Raw genomic sequence first — 13,981 nt, 5'->3', positions numbered from 1 at the left:
AGCAAGGCGGGGGGAGCGGCTGGGGCCGGCCGTTCCCTTCCCTACGGGGACCGGTAAGCAGAGACAAAGGCGGTGAAATATCAATGCCCGGCTAAAGCCGCTCCGAGCCCCTTGGAGCCTTTAACTAGATCGTTAGGGGATTATCCGCACCCTGAGCAGCCGCGGGGCGGGGGCAGCGGCCGCCCCGTCCCGTTACCGAGCGCCTCCGGGGACGGCGACGGTGGGAGGCGATTCACGGAGCTGCCCGGGCGCGGCGGCGGCTGGAGACGGGTCTGCGGGGAGAACGGATCGGCCAGCGCAGGGACCGTGAGCGGTACCGGGGCGGGGAGGGGAAGGGGGGGCGCAGGGGCCGCCGTCTGTCGCGCTTCGGGGGCCAGCGGGGGACCAGCGGCTCGCTCTGCTCCCGCCTCCCCCTCGCCTTCCGCGGGGGGCCGAAAGTTTGTGCCCGCGGTGGGGGCACCGCTGGGGCTGTGGGGAGGCAGATCCCGGGGTATCTGTGCTCCGAGAGCCCGAGGGGGCTGACACTGGGGTGCCCGGTGGGGGAGCGGGATTTGGGACGCGGAGCCGTGGGCAAGCGGGGTGTCGGGGGTGGGAAGGAGGCAGGGAAAGAAGGCGGTGGGGGGGGGTCTCTGTGCCTCCGCGCTGATGGGCTCAGCTTTATCCAGGGCTGTAATCCCTCTGCTCCTGTAATTAAAAACTCCGCATTACAAGGAAAACGGTGTGCAGGGAAATGTAATCAAGTCTGGAGGGGCTTAACCATCTGGTAAAGGTTAGGACCGGCACGGCGGGGGACGCGGCCGGGGGATTTGGCAGCAGCCGCGATCTGGGCTCCTCTTAATCTACCGCGGGGACGAACGCAGCATTTGCGGGGTAATACCGGTGCCCCGGGCAGCGATCGGTCTCGCTGGAGCTCCTACCGCCGTTAACGGGATCTCCCCGAAGGTGGCCCCCTCCCCGGGTGCGTCCGGCTCCGGTGAACAGATTCTGCCGTGGCCCCGGGACCCGGATTGCAGCCCCTTGCGGGGGCCAGCAAAGAAAGGGTTAAGCGACTGCCGGTGGCCGCGGTTCGGCCCCGCAGCTCTGGGCAAGGCCCTCCTCCGCCGCCCCCGGGAGCCCTAAACTCTTTGAAAGTGCAAGAGGCAAGCGAAGGAGAGGGAGGAGGCGGAGGTGCGGCTGCGACTCCTCGTCTCCGGGGCTGCCGCGGGGCCATGGGGGCCGGGGAAGGCTCCGGCCGGGGGCAGCTCTTCCTCCGCTCCCTCCTCTTCCTCCTCTTGGCCGGGCCCCCGGGGCGCCACCCGGCGAGGGGGCAGCTGCGCTACGCCGTGCCGGAGGAGCTGGAACACGGAGCCTTCGTGGCCAACCTGGGTGAGGACCTGGGGCTGGATGTGTCCACTCTGTCAGCGCGGAGGTTCCGCATCGTGTCGCGGGCCGGGGCCAGGCAGCACCTGGAGGTGAACCTGGAGAACGGGATCCTCTTTGTGAACGAGCGGATTGACCGGGAGGAGGTGTGCGAGGCCGGGGGCACCTGCCTGCTCCACCTGCAGCTCCTCGTCGAGAGCCCGCTGGAGCTCTACCGCGTCGAGGTGGAGGTGCTGGACATCAACGACCACGCACCCACCTTCCCTTGGCAGGAATATGTGCTGGAGGTGGCCGAGTCCGCCGTGCTCGGCGCCCGCTTCCCCCTGGAGAGCGCCCAGGATCCCGACGTGGGTACCAACTCTGTGCACACCTACCGCCTCAGCCCCAACGGCTTCTTTTCCCTGGAGGTGCAGACACGGAGTGATGCCAGCAAGTTTGCAGAGCTGGTGCTGGAGCGTGCCCTGGACCGCGAGCAGCAGCGTGTGCACCGGGTGCTGCTCACGGCTCTCGACGGCGGCTTCCCCGAGCGCTCAGGCACGGCACACATCCTCGTCACGGTGCTGGACGCCAACGACAACGTGCCTGCCTTTGACCAGCCCTCCTACGGTGTGAGCCTTCCTGAGGATGCTCCTGCTGGCACTCTGGTCATCCAGCTCAATGCCACTGACCTGGATGAGGGCCCCAACGGGGAGATCGAGTACTCCTTCAGTGGGCACGCACCACCGCGTGTCCGGGAGCTCTTCCACATAGAGCCCCGGAGTGGGCAGGTGCTGCTCAAGGGCCGCCTGGACTACGAGCGGGCCAGCCTCCACGAGCTCTACGTGCAAGCCAAGGACCGCGGACCCTCAGCTGTGGCTGTGCACTGCAGGGTGCTTGTGCACCTCCTTGACGTCAATGACAACGCGCCAGAGGTGACCCTCACCTCTGTGTCCACCCCTGTGCTGGAGGATGCCCCCCCAGGCACTGTGATCGCCGTCATCAGTGTTTTGGACCGGGACTCTGGGGACAACGGCCGTGTGAGCTGTGAGGTTGGCCCCAACGTGCCATTCGAGCTCCGCTCCTCCTTCCGCAACTACTACACGCTGGTGACCACGCAAGCGCTGGACAGGGAGGTTGTGCCTGAGTACAATGTGAGCATCACGGCCCGAGACATGGGCTCGCCCGCCCTGCTGACCCGCAGCACCCTCACCATCCCGGTGTCTGATGTGAATGACAACGCGCCGCGCTTCCTCCAGCCCTCCTACAGCGTCTACGTGATGGAGAACAACGCACCGGGTGCCTCCATCTGCTCTGTCAGTGCGTTAGACCCCGACTGCCAACAAAATGCCTACCTGTCCTACTCCATCGCTGAGGGGCACATCCACGGCATGCCCGTGGGCACCTACGTGTCCATCAACTCGGACAGTGGGCACATGTACGCCCTGCGCTCCCTCGACTACGAGCAGATCCGCAGCTTCCAGATCCAAGTGCAAGCTCAGGACGCGGGGTTTCCCCCTCTCAGTGCCAACGTCACCGTCCACATCTTTGTGCTGGACCAGAACGACAACGCTCCGGTCATCGTTTCCCCCATGCCGCGCAATGGCTCCGTGGCCACGGAGCTGGTGCCGCGGTCAGCCCGGCCTGGCTACCTGGTGGGCACGGTGTCGGCGGTGGATGCGGATGCTGGGCTGAACTCTCGCCTCTCCTACCAGCTCCTCCAGGCTACTGACTTCACCCTCTTCAGCGTGGCGCCCGACACGGGTGAGCTGCGCACCCTCCGCTCCTTTCTGGAGCAGGATGCCAGCCGGCAGCAGCTGGTGGTGCAGGTGCGGGACGGTGGGCAGCCAGCCCTCTCTGCCACTGTGTCCCTCCTGCTTTCCGTGGTGGAGACCATGCCCCAGACTCTCTCCGACTTCAGCGAGTTCAGCCTCCCTCCAGAGGTGTCCTCATCTTCCCCACTCACCCTCTATCTCCTTGTCTCCCTGGGCTCCATCTCCTTCACCTTCCTCCTGGCCATCCTCATTCTCACAGCCATTCGCTGCCGCGGAGAGCGGCGCTCCCGCCAGGGGGACAGCTGCTCGCCACCTCGCTGCCACTGCTGTCCCGGGTCCAGACCCTCCTCTGATGGCCTGAAGACTTCCAACCTGACGGCACAGGCCCCTGCAGGGAGCGCGGCTGCCACCTGCCTTGATGTGCCTGCGGGCGGCCCCCCAGGCTACTGCTACAAGGTCTGCCTCGGTCCTGAGTCTGCTCAGAGTGACTTCATGTTCCTCAAACCCTGCAGCCCCCCCCGGAACAACGAGAAGGATCCCGGGAAGCGGTCCCGGCCAGAGCAGCATCTCCAGGTCTCCAAAGAGGTAACATAATGCCCAGCAGTGCTTACCAGCACTCGGCAGGTCCCCCCAGCCCCCTCCCTCAGCCACCAGGGAAACCAGGCACGGCTGCTCCCAGAGAATAACCAGAGCCTTTGATCAGTGCGGGGATTAGGAGCCGTCAGGCAGAGGGATCTCCACCGAGCTTCCCGACGGGTCTAATTACCGGGGGAGCGCCAGGCTCGGCTGAGGCGAGAGGAAATCCCTTCTCACCGTCTTTTGTACCCATTAGAGGCAGCAGAGATGCTCCGGTGCCCTCAGGGCGATGGGATAGTGGGGGTGGCTTCCCCTTCGCGTGGGTAAGCAATCCACACTGGGACAGTCTGAGCATCTCTGCTGCTCTGCCTCCCCTGTGCTGGCAGGTCTGCGGTGTCCCGGGCCTGGCTGCTGCTCTGCACCAGGCTGTGCCAGCAGGGAGGGCGTGGGGTCTTCAGGGCAGGATTTTCATGTCAACATTTGTTAGGTATTGAAATGAGGAATGTCTAATTTTCCTGATGAAATACTCTCCAAAATACGATTACAAGGATGGAGAGTGATGAGGCGTTTAATCCACTTACGTCTGACTTTTAATAAACCAGCCCTTCTTAGGAGAGCCCAAGACTCTCTGCCAAGAGAGTCTCTCCACGTGTCTCCTTGCACCCCTGGACTCTCTTTCCTAACACTTAATTAGATTTTCCTGCAGTTTTCGCAACCCTCCTGGGACATGGAGCGTGCAGCCAATTTCTGCATCTCTCGCCATTTGATACCTCGGACCTGGGCTAAATAAGCACTGCTCATGCAAAAAAGCCTTTTGAAAATTAGCAGGAATAGGAAAACCACCTGTCTTTCCCCAGAACGACAGGCTAAAAACTCCCAGAGGCAGAGAACAATCCCTAAACCACCCCAGTATCTCAGGAGGGTGAGAGAGGTCCGGAAGGGAACTGGTGGATTCGATGCTGTCTCAGTTTTTCCAAAACAGGAATGTGCTGCTTGCTGGTCCACAAAGGGCACAGGGAAAGTGGAGCTGTGGTCCTGCATCCCTGCCTGCTGAAGCCTTGTGCTGGCTGGGCTGGGATTTTGGCAAAGAGTCCCAGGGCTGGTTGACAGAGGGTCCCAATAACCAACCTTGCTCTTCCCGGTGTTTTCCAGGCCAAGCAGCCCAACACGGACTGGCTGCCTCCAGGCACACAGAGACCTGCCCTGAAAAGGTACTGAGCCTAGCACTGGGGGAACAGAGGAAGCAGGTGGAACGGGGATACAGGAATGGGGAGGTTATGTCTGACACAGCTTAGAACCAGTCTGTTCTCTTTAGCTCCCAGAGCCTGGAAGACGTGGGGGAAATCCGTAGAGCCCTCCAGAAGGAGCACGAGAGGCTGTGCACACTGGTGACCCCTGTCTCTGGTTAGTATTGGGATACTGGGGCTGGGAAAACCAGACCCTCTGGTGGCTTTTGGAGGTGCAATGGGGGCATCACATCCCTGTTCCTAGCAGTGGTGGAGGTCTGTGGGTGGAAGGGGTGTCCAGACACCAGGATGGAGGTTGATGACGCAGGAGTTGCACCCTGGGATGTGGATGTGACCTGAGCCAATCTGACACTCATCTTTTCTCCAGAGTTTCAGAAGGCTTCAGCGGGCCCCAACAGCATCTGGACACCCCAGTACAGCCCCTTGTACCCAGCCCTGGATTATCAGCACAACGTTTACATCCCTGGCACCCCCACTCTGCTTTCCAGCAAGGATGGGCCCCTCTTCCCAGGCCGGGAGAACAAAAACAGCTTCTCCACCTTTGGCAAGAGGAAGAAGATGACAACTTATTGTGACATGCATGACAGTGTGGTTATCAACAACGACCTGAAATAGCCTGGATGGCTCTGTCCTTGGAATCTTCTGCATTATTTCAGCTGCCAGGTCCACCCACAGCACACGCCTCCATGCATGGACCACTCGAGACTATGGGGCTGCTGGGAGAATGGCTCAACAGATCATGTGTGAAGGATTTAAGGAACAAGAGACTGAAAATTACAGGGATTGGGGGGTGGTGGCTGGGGGAATTTCTCCCATCTCATCTTGCAGAGCTGTATTGGCAGCAGGTGCTGTTTGAGGTCCATATGACCAGATTTAAGCAAATCTGTCTTGAGTTTACCCATTCCCATGTCCCCTTAGGGACCATTCATCTCTGTAAACATTGTCTCTTCTTTGTCTTGTCTGGCTGTGTGAATGTACTGAGCTGCATGCCTGTATCTCTGTCCCAGTAGGTGTGGAAAGTGTGTGCAGACCAAGCCTGGTTCAGCCAAGCCTGACCTTACACACGGGGACAGTGACCACTGCTCTGTCCCTGAGATCCAGCAGGATGTGTTGCATGTCTAGAGCAGCAATTGGTGCCTGTTTTCTCTGGGAAGTGAGTGCAAAACCCAGCCTTCATGAGGGCTTCTCTTCAGACCCTGACCCAGCCCTTGCAGGGCTGGACATAGCCCGGCTCCAGGGCAGAGACAGCCTTTGTGCCAGGAACAACACGTGCACACACGGACTGGATGGCCAGAAGAGCTGCTGGCTTAAACGCCTGAGAGATGCACAAGGTGAGGCCCTGCTGGGTAGCTCTCTAGCCCAAGGCAACATCTTCTGAAAGAAAAACAGTTTCCAACCATTGCAGTGACCCCAGCACAGGTGACAGTCTCTTCCCTCCTGCCCCTGCCCTCACTTGGATCTCTGTTTTCCCCAAGTCTTGGATGCCTGGAGGAACCCCTGCACTGGGGACCTCACCTGCACAGGACAAATATCTTCAAGTGTGCCCTGTTTCTCTTTGAGAGCTTTTAGCTGGCAGTCAGGAGCCCTCAAGGGCAGGACTCCAGCCCCAGAACAGTCTCTCCCCTGCCTTGTGCACCCTGCACCTGTCCACCAGTCTGTCTGTCACCATTGCCAATTGCTCCAGTCATGGGACAGTTCATTTTGAATCCATCTGTGCAGAACATGACAGCTCTTTCTAAACTGACTTTGTTTCACTATGTTTGATTTGTACCAATAAATTGTATTTTAATAGCTCACCCTGGCTCCTGGCTGTCCCTGAGTTGCACACAACAGCAGGGATTGCTGCACAGCTCTTGGAGCAGTACCCCTAGCTCCAGGAAATATGTCTGTCCTTCTGAGTTCTGGAGCACAGAGCTCCTTTTTTTGCCAAGAGCTCTTTTTATTCACTTCACCTGGATTCTGGGGGCTCAAGATCCCCTTCCCTCCTTCCCTGGACTCAGGAGCACTTTGGGGTCACGGTCAGAAGGAGCTGGAGATGTCACACAGCTCCTTGCTCGATATTGCAGCTCGGGCAGGGGGGAATTTGCACCATGGTGAGGGCATCCACAGGCTGCTGGGGAGAGGGGCTGGATGTGGCACTAATGGCAGAACAACTCGTGGTTGTCACAGTGCTTTCTCTGGGTAATTTATCCTTTCCTCTGGACAGGCACCCAGCAGCTCTCCTCAGGAGCCACAGAGATAACCGGGGTCTGTGCCAGGTGTCAGGGCCAGCTCCCTGGGGATAGGCAAGCCTGTATCTGTTGCTGGGAAGCACTTGGCCTTCAGATGAAGTCCTGAGGTGGCTGGGCCGTGGTTGTCCTTCTCGTACCCTGAACTTGCTCAGTGGCTGGCGTGGGGAGGCTGCAATGCGGCTTTTGGGATTAACCCAGAAAAGTCCTTGTCTACAAGTGGGCAATGTGCTCTTCAGTGGAAGCAGGGGGCAGGGAGCACTCAAAGGGACCCCGTGGGAGTCAGGGGCCTGGGAGGACAATGCTTTGGACATGAAAGAGACCTGGCTGCTTCTGGTGACTTCAGTCCCAGCTCACATCTGCCTGACTGCGGGTAGATGAAATATTCCCTGTCCCAATTAGGCGGTAGGATGAAGGATTTTATGCTGCCAAGTGCATTCTTCAAGGGTCTCCAGAGAGAGTTAAGGGTAAAAAGAACCCCAAACAGCTACTGCCTGAGACCTCTGCACAGTATTAGCCTGTTCCACTGCTTCAAAAGAACAAGGGAATTATGTAAAGTGATACAATAAGATTAATAACAGCCTCAAGAAGCAATAAAAGCATCAAATGGACCTGGCTCCCTGCAGGGCAGCATCTCCCCCTCACGGATTAACTCTGGCAGTATCTCCCCTGCATTTTTAGGTGGTGCTGGTCAGGCACTGGGAGAGGACTGCAGCCCCTCTGCAGGAGGGCCGAGCTGCTCACTGCGTTCCAGCTCACACAGTAAAAGCACGCAGCACATCCTGTCCTTCATGGCATCCCAGGAGCTAAATGAACACATGGAAGCGGGGTTTTGTATCAGCTGCCCAGGTGTGGCTTCCCAAAGGGAAATTGATCTCAAAGCTGACCTCCCAAAACCATAGGTATTTCAAAGTGACATTTTACATCTCTGTCTTCAGAAAATCATGGGGTTGAGCAAAGAAGGGGACAGGTTTGCCACCTCCCCTGTCACTCTCCATTGTATTTTCTTGGCGTTTTTTAATCCCTACTGCCAAGGCTCACTGATGCCTCCGTGTCCTCTCCATCAGTCCTGACCATCAGCCCACCCGATGAGATGGATATACACACACACATCTGTACTTCTTGCTGACCCCCCAGGGTTGTATATTCAGTTCAGGCACTTTCCAAAGGGGATTTGGGCAACACAGCACCTGGCCCGGGCCCCCATGTTCCCCCAATATCTGCTTCTGCTTAGCTGAAGGAAAACCTGCACTGACAAGAGCTCAGTTTCAATTTTTCATTTCAATCACCATATTGATAAAAAGGACAATGAAAAGGGACTTGCTTTAGGGAAGAGAGGACTTGCATAAATCTAACTCAACCACACTACTATCCCTCTTCAAAGGGCATGTCTGGTCAGAATCGTCCATCTAATAGATGAGATCTCCTTTGAAGATCTCCCACAGGGACAGGGTCTCATTAAAAATGCAAGGTCTTTGCCCTACAACTAGTTATTTTTACAACTCTCCCTGTGCTAACACTCCTGCTCAGCCGATGAGCATTAGCTGCTTTCTGTAGCCTGGTAATGCACTGGGCATGAGAGCTCCTTTGGAGATCTGCTCAGCAGAACACTCTCTGGATGCCCCTCTCACAAGTTCCAGCTTTCTCAGAGATCCAGAGGCAAATTTGGCTTTCAGGGACCAGCCAGCCAGCTTGAGATTTGCTTCTAGGACAGTGGGAAAGCTGCCGTGTGGTGCAGTTGGCTGCAAAATGCTTCAGGCCATGTGAGGCAGGCACACAGCGCTTCTGGGCACCAGCACAAACAGGAGGCTGTGCTCTTGCTGCTGCTGAATAGACTGCTCAGATGGAAACATTACTTATATCTCTGTAATGACTTGAAAATGTATCCCAGAGAGACAAAACGAATCCAGAGGTAGAGAGAAGAGGCCAGAGGGAAACACCCAGAGGGGCTGATGCTCAGTTTCTACTCCCATCTGCCAGGCACGGAATGAAGAAACAGCCAGCAAATTCCCCAGAAAGCCTCAGCCTGGGCACGGCTCTCTGCATGCAGCTGGGTCAGGCTGGGTAGAGCCACGGGTACAGGTGGGTCTCAGCTCCCAGAGGGCGTGGTACTGGCAGGACAGAGCTAAAACCCATGATGACCAGTGGCCTCTGCATGGAGCTTGGATCCAACCCAGTCTGTGGCACTAGTGGTTAGTTAGATCCTCCAAATATGCCAGGAATCCTCTCCTCTCCTCTCCTCTCCTCTCCTCTCCTCTCCTCTCCTCTCCTCTCCTCTCCTCTCCTCTCCTCTCCTCTCCTCTCCTCTCCTCTCCTCTCCCTCTCCTCTCCTCTCCTCTCCTCTCCTCTCCTCTCCTCTCCTCTCCTCTCCTCTCCTCTCCTCTCCTCCTCCTCTCCTCTCCTCTCCTCTCCTCTCCTCTCCTCTCCTCTCCTCTCCTCTCCTCTCCTCTCCTCTCCTCTCCTCTCCTCTCCTCTCCTCTCCTCTCCTCTCCTCTCCTCTCCTCTCCTCTTCCTCTCCTCTCCTCTCCTCTCCTCTCCTCTCCTCTCCTCTCCTCTCCTCTCCTCTCCTCTCCTCTCCTCTCCTCTCCTCTCCTCTCCTCTCCTCTCCTCTCCTCTCCTCTCCTCTCCTCTCCTCTCCTCTCCTCTCCTCTCCTCTCCTCTCCTCTCCTCTCCTCTCCTCTCCTCTCCTCTCCTCTCCTCTCCTCTCCTCTCCTCTCCCTGTTCCTGCCTGGATCCTTTCCTCCTGTTTCCTTTTTGATCTTGGTAGATGCTTTGTAGAAACAAATATCCTTTAGCTTCTGTCATAATAACTTAGCCTCTGCCACACTGAAAAATATCTGCGTGATTGTCACGTGCTGATTTTCTCTGCTCCTTTGCACCTTTTCCTTTTTCACTGCTCTGAAAACATCAGTTGCCAACTCCTCCACAGAGATCAGATGGAAGAACAGGCCAGGGCTGAGGGAAGCTTTTGCTTCCCAGTTAGCCTATAATGTGTTTTCAGTTTAAATGGGGGAAATGTCAGTGGCTCTGTTTTGCAGCATTCACTCAAGTGGAATTAATGCTTCTTGTTAGTGATAATATGACTTAATCAGCTTAATTACTTTGAGACATAAGTAGACACCTTTGTGTATTGAATAACTTATGACACACTGGACCAAAAAGCACGAATGAAGGCTTTGAAAATAAATTAAATATGACCCCTAGTGCAGCCTGCACTTCGACTAATGATTCGTCTCCCATGAAATTCAATGACTTACAAATCTTACATTTGAATAAATGATACATTTTTGCATGTTTTAAACAATAGCAGTGATTTTTATTTCAGCACTCAGAATTCAGAGTGCTTCTCCAGCGCCAGGAAGCAAGGCAAACAAGTTCATGCTAAACGGATTGAAAAATAAAACATTTGTGCAGTCAACTATCAGAAATACATTCAGAGGATCTGCAGGCATTTCTGATGAGATATTTATTTTAATTCATTGCTAGGAATATCTGCAACAACAGGTGAAAAAAAAAGGCATCAGAAGAAATTAAGAGAGAGTGAAGATTCCCAGAAGGTTTACTAAGGTCTCACGTCCAATCAGTCCATTTCAATGATGTCTACAAGAGAAAATATCATTAAATAGCTCCAGAAGAGTCTTATCATACATTTTTCCTGCATAGAAAATAAATCACACAAAGGAAAGAGAAGCAGGAAAAGCAACCATCAATCAAGAAAATTATTATGAGCGTTTGTAAGATTTCTGATAGGCCAGGATGCAGAGGCTCTGTGATAGCAAGCTGCATGGGAAATAGAAAAATTGGGGTTAAACTGTTACGTGAACCCAGAGAAAAGATGAGCTGTCTGAATTTGTTCTGTTCTATTGCAGTGAGTCACCCAATTTCTGTATCCAAATCTTCCTCTAAAAAGCACTGGAGTTCAGCATGGTGCAGACAATAATGCAGATCCCTACACAGAGACTTTTGCAGCCCAAGTATATCTGAAATTCAGAGGTTAGCTTAGGCTGCAGCATCACAGGGGAGCCTCACTAGTTTGATGAGTCTAGTTTTAAGTCCATGTCCATATTTCTTGGTATTTTAGCTAACAGGAATTTTTTTCATACTGCCGAGGGTGAAGGCTGGGCACTCCAGGATTAATTTATCTTTGCTCTTGCTCTGCAGTTGTTCAGTATCTATTGACTAAATCTCCAAAGCTCCCCAGAGCACAGATGGAACAAAGCCACACAGGGATCTAAACGTGAGGAGTTTAATCTGGGGTTGAATCCCACCTGTAGGATTCCATCCTGTCCCCACTTTCCTTCTTGATCTTGCTTTAATACTATTTAGAGGAGACATGCCCAGCACCTCTCTGACACCAGCACTTCACCAGAGACCAGAGGAAAAGGTTTGCCATTTGCTTTGAGTGACCCCTAACAGACCAAACTTCAGGAATGCAATCCTGAGTGTAGTTCCTAAAACTAAATTCTTTTTCCTGTTTCCAGGAAATGCAATATTTTAATCCATTTGGTTACCTAAACCTCCTCTTCCTCTTAATCTCTCCCTGCAAAACAGTCTGACAGCTGCCCCAGAATGTAAGGAGATCATCAAAAGGATGATCGCCTGGGGCTGAATCCCTTTCCTGTGCTCCCCAAGAGTTCTCTTGGCTCATTGTGCCACATGACGTGAAGCGTTTAACCCCCTCAGTGCCTGTCGGATGTCACACGCCCTGATGGTTCTCCTTTGATACCTGAGCACACTCCAGCCGGCTTCTCCTGAGTGCACCTTCTGGCCTTTTTTCTGCCTCTTTTTGGGTCCAGATTTTATATCTGCCGTAGCTCCCTGGTGCATTTCAATCAAACCTGACCCTGCCATGAGCAGAAGCCTGACCCAATCACTTCCAAGTATCCCAATTTTGCTCCACTTTTCCTGTCTATCCGTAAAGATCCATGAAGATTTGGCTGCAAACTGCCAAATCCCCGGTGAGATGGTGCCCCCTCCGTGTTACTCACATGATGCACAGCTCCACCAGCACCCAGCTGGGACAGCACCATCCCATCTGCTGTGCCTGTACCTCCCGAGCCCTGCTGTGCCCAGAGCCCTGGTGTCCCAAATCCAGGCTGGAACCACACAGGGAATCACAGGGAGCAGCAAGACACCCCAAGTCTTGCAAGGGAGGAGCAAGAACTTTGTTCCTGCTCCTCTTCTCTTGGAGATGGGCAGCGACAAACTACACACTTTTTTTTTTTTTTAAACACTGTCTTTTCTTTAAAATGATTTTTAAAAATCGAATTAAAAACTCGGATGGATGTGAGCTGCAGGGACGAATCACAGCACAGAGCTTGGCAGCACGGTGGGGACCCTCGTGTCACCCCCCAAAACCTTCCTGCCTGGTTGCTGAAGGTATTAGGAAGGAAGACCACTCTGGGAGCCACTTCTGAAGAGCTTGATTCTGTTGGCATGGAGGATTTTTTTTCATGAAGGGGCCTCTATATGCAAATGGGAAATGGAGATGGAGTGGGAAATAAGCCCAGCAAAAAAATCATAGAAGTTTTTGCTGGCTGCAAGTGGAATTCAACCAAAAAGGGGGGGAGGGAGAAGAAAGGAAATTGAAACAGCCTCCTCTCTGCACAGATTGCATTGCTGGAGAAGCTCTGAGTGTTGCAAGGCATAATAGTTGTCTGCTCAGAGGTTCCTTCCCGGGGGACTTTCCCTGGGATAGTTTCATACATTTATCCCTGACTCCCGGCATCTGCATAACACGCTCACAGAGAGAGTTATTAGTTTAATTTTCTTGTGAATTACAATGGAGGCTGAGAGAATTAGAAAATTCTTTTTTTTTTTTTCATTATCATTACTTTTTGTTTTCCAGTTGAGAGACTGTAAATGAGGCTATTCATCCTGCTAACATCAGTAGGGACCCAAACCCAAGTCTTTCTGGGGTAATTGGTTTCTGATGAGCAATCACTTGTAAAACCAATAGCAAAGGCAAGAACTGAAATATAAATTCTCTCTTTACATGCTGAGCTTTTCATTAGGATTGTATGTCTGGTTTCTTTCTGGGATTCAGTGGAAAAGCCATGAAGTGGTAAACAAGGCAGTGGACTAAGTTTGACAAGAAGTTTGTGTTAGCAAAAAAAATTGAGATAACAGCATTGTCTGTTATTCTCCAGAACAAATAAAGCAGCTGCAGAATCCCTCATGCTGCAGCTTTCTAGTGAGCCCTTTGGAACTAAAGCCCTGGACAGAGAGAAGAGACAGCAGATCTTCCTGTGGGCCAGATCTGAGTGTACTTTTCTCCAAAAGAGACCAAAATATTGAGGAAAGGATCAAAACACCTAGAGGCCAGGCACAGTTTTCTGTGCTGCTGCAGGTCTGTCTAGGATGGCTGATGAAAATTTGCAGACCCTGACATCCTGCAGTTTGCAAAATAAACAGTAATGCCTGGATTTGTTGCAAGGGCTGAGCCTGAGTCAGGCTCCAGTTTGGTTTTTTTTTTTCCCTTTCCTCCCAGTTACTAGTGAGGAATCTGCTAATCTGCACTGGCTTTTGTTTCCCTGATGAACGTCAGGGTGCTTAAGGCTTGATTTATTTATTTATTTTGGTGGCAAATTAAGCATCAGGCTGGATGCAGCTCTCAGTGCTTTCCAGGCTGGGGCTGTGGTGCTGTCATTCATTGGCTTAACTGGATTGCTTGCTGCTTTATGGGGTTTTTTCCAGTAAAATCTTCTGGCACACATACAGCTGGTTGTTGCCTTAAAGATGAGCAGGGAGCAGCAGGCTTGAAAAAGACAGGGAACATTTTTAAGCTCATGTACAAAGAAAGGCCTCTGAAACAAGAATG

General features: G+C 53.7%; 1 protein-coding gene across 1 annotated transcript; it reads left to right on the top strand.

The window, feature by feature from the left end:
* Nucleotides 1–625: 625 nt before the first annotated feature.
* Nucleotides 626–6,729, top strand: LOC136367360 (protocadherin-10-like). The gene is made up of 4 exons (XM_066328900.1): nucleotides 626–3,695; nucleotides 4,839–4,897; nucleotides 5,002–5,090; nucleotides 5,301–6,729. The coding sequence occupies exons 1-4, from the start codon at nucleotides 1,209–1,211 to the stop codon at nucleotides 5,546–5,548; spliced, it is 2,883 nt and encodes a 960-aa protein (XP_066184997.1). The 5' UTR covers nucleotides 626–1,208; the 3' UTR covers nucleotides 5,549–6,729.
* The last annotated feature ends 7,252 nt before the right edge of the window (nucleotides 6,730–13,981 follow it).

The sequence above is a fragment of the Sylvia atricapilla genome, chromosome 14 (assembly GCF_009819655.1).
Source record: "Sylvia atricapilla isolate bSylAtr1 chromosome 14, bSylAtr1.pri, whole genome shotgun sequence".
Taxonomy (NCBI): Eukaryota; Metazoa; Chordata; class Aves; order Passeriformes; family Sylviidae; genus Sylvia; species Sylvia atricapilla.
Note: the sequence above shows the minus strand (reverse complement) of the source record. Positions and strands in the feature narration are given on the sequence as shown.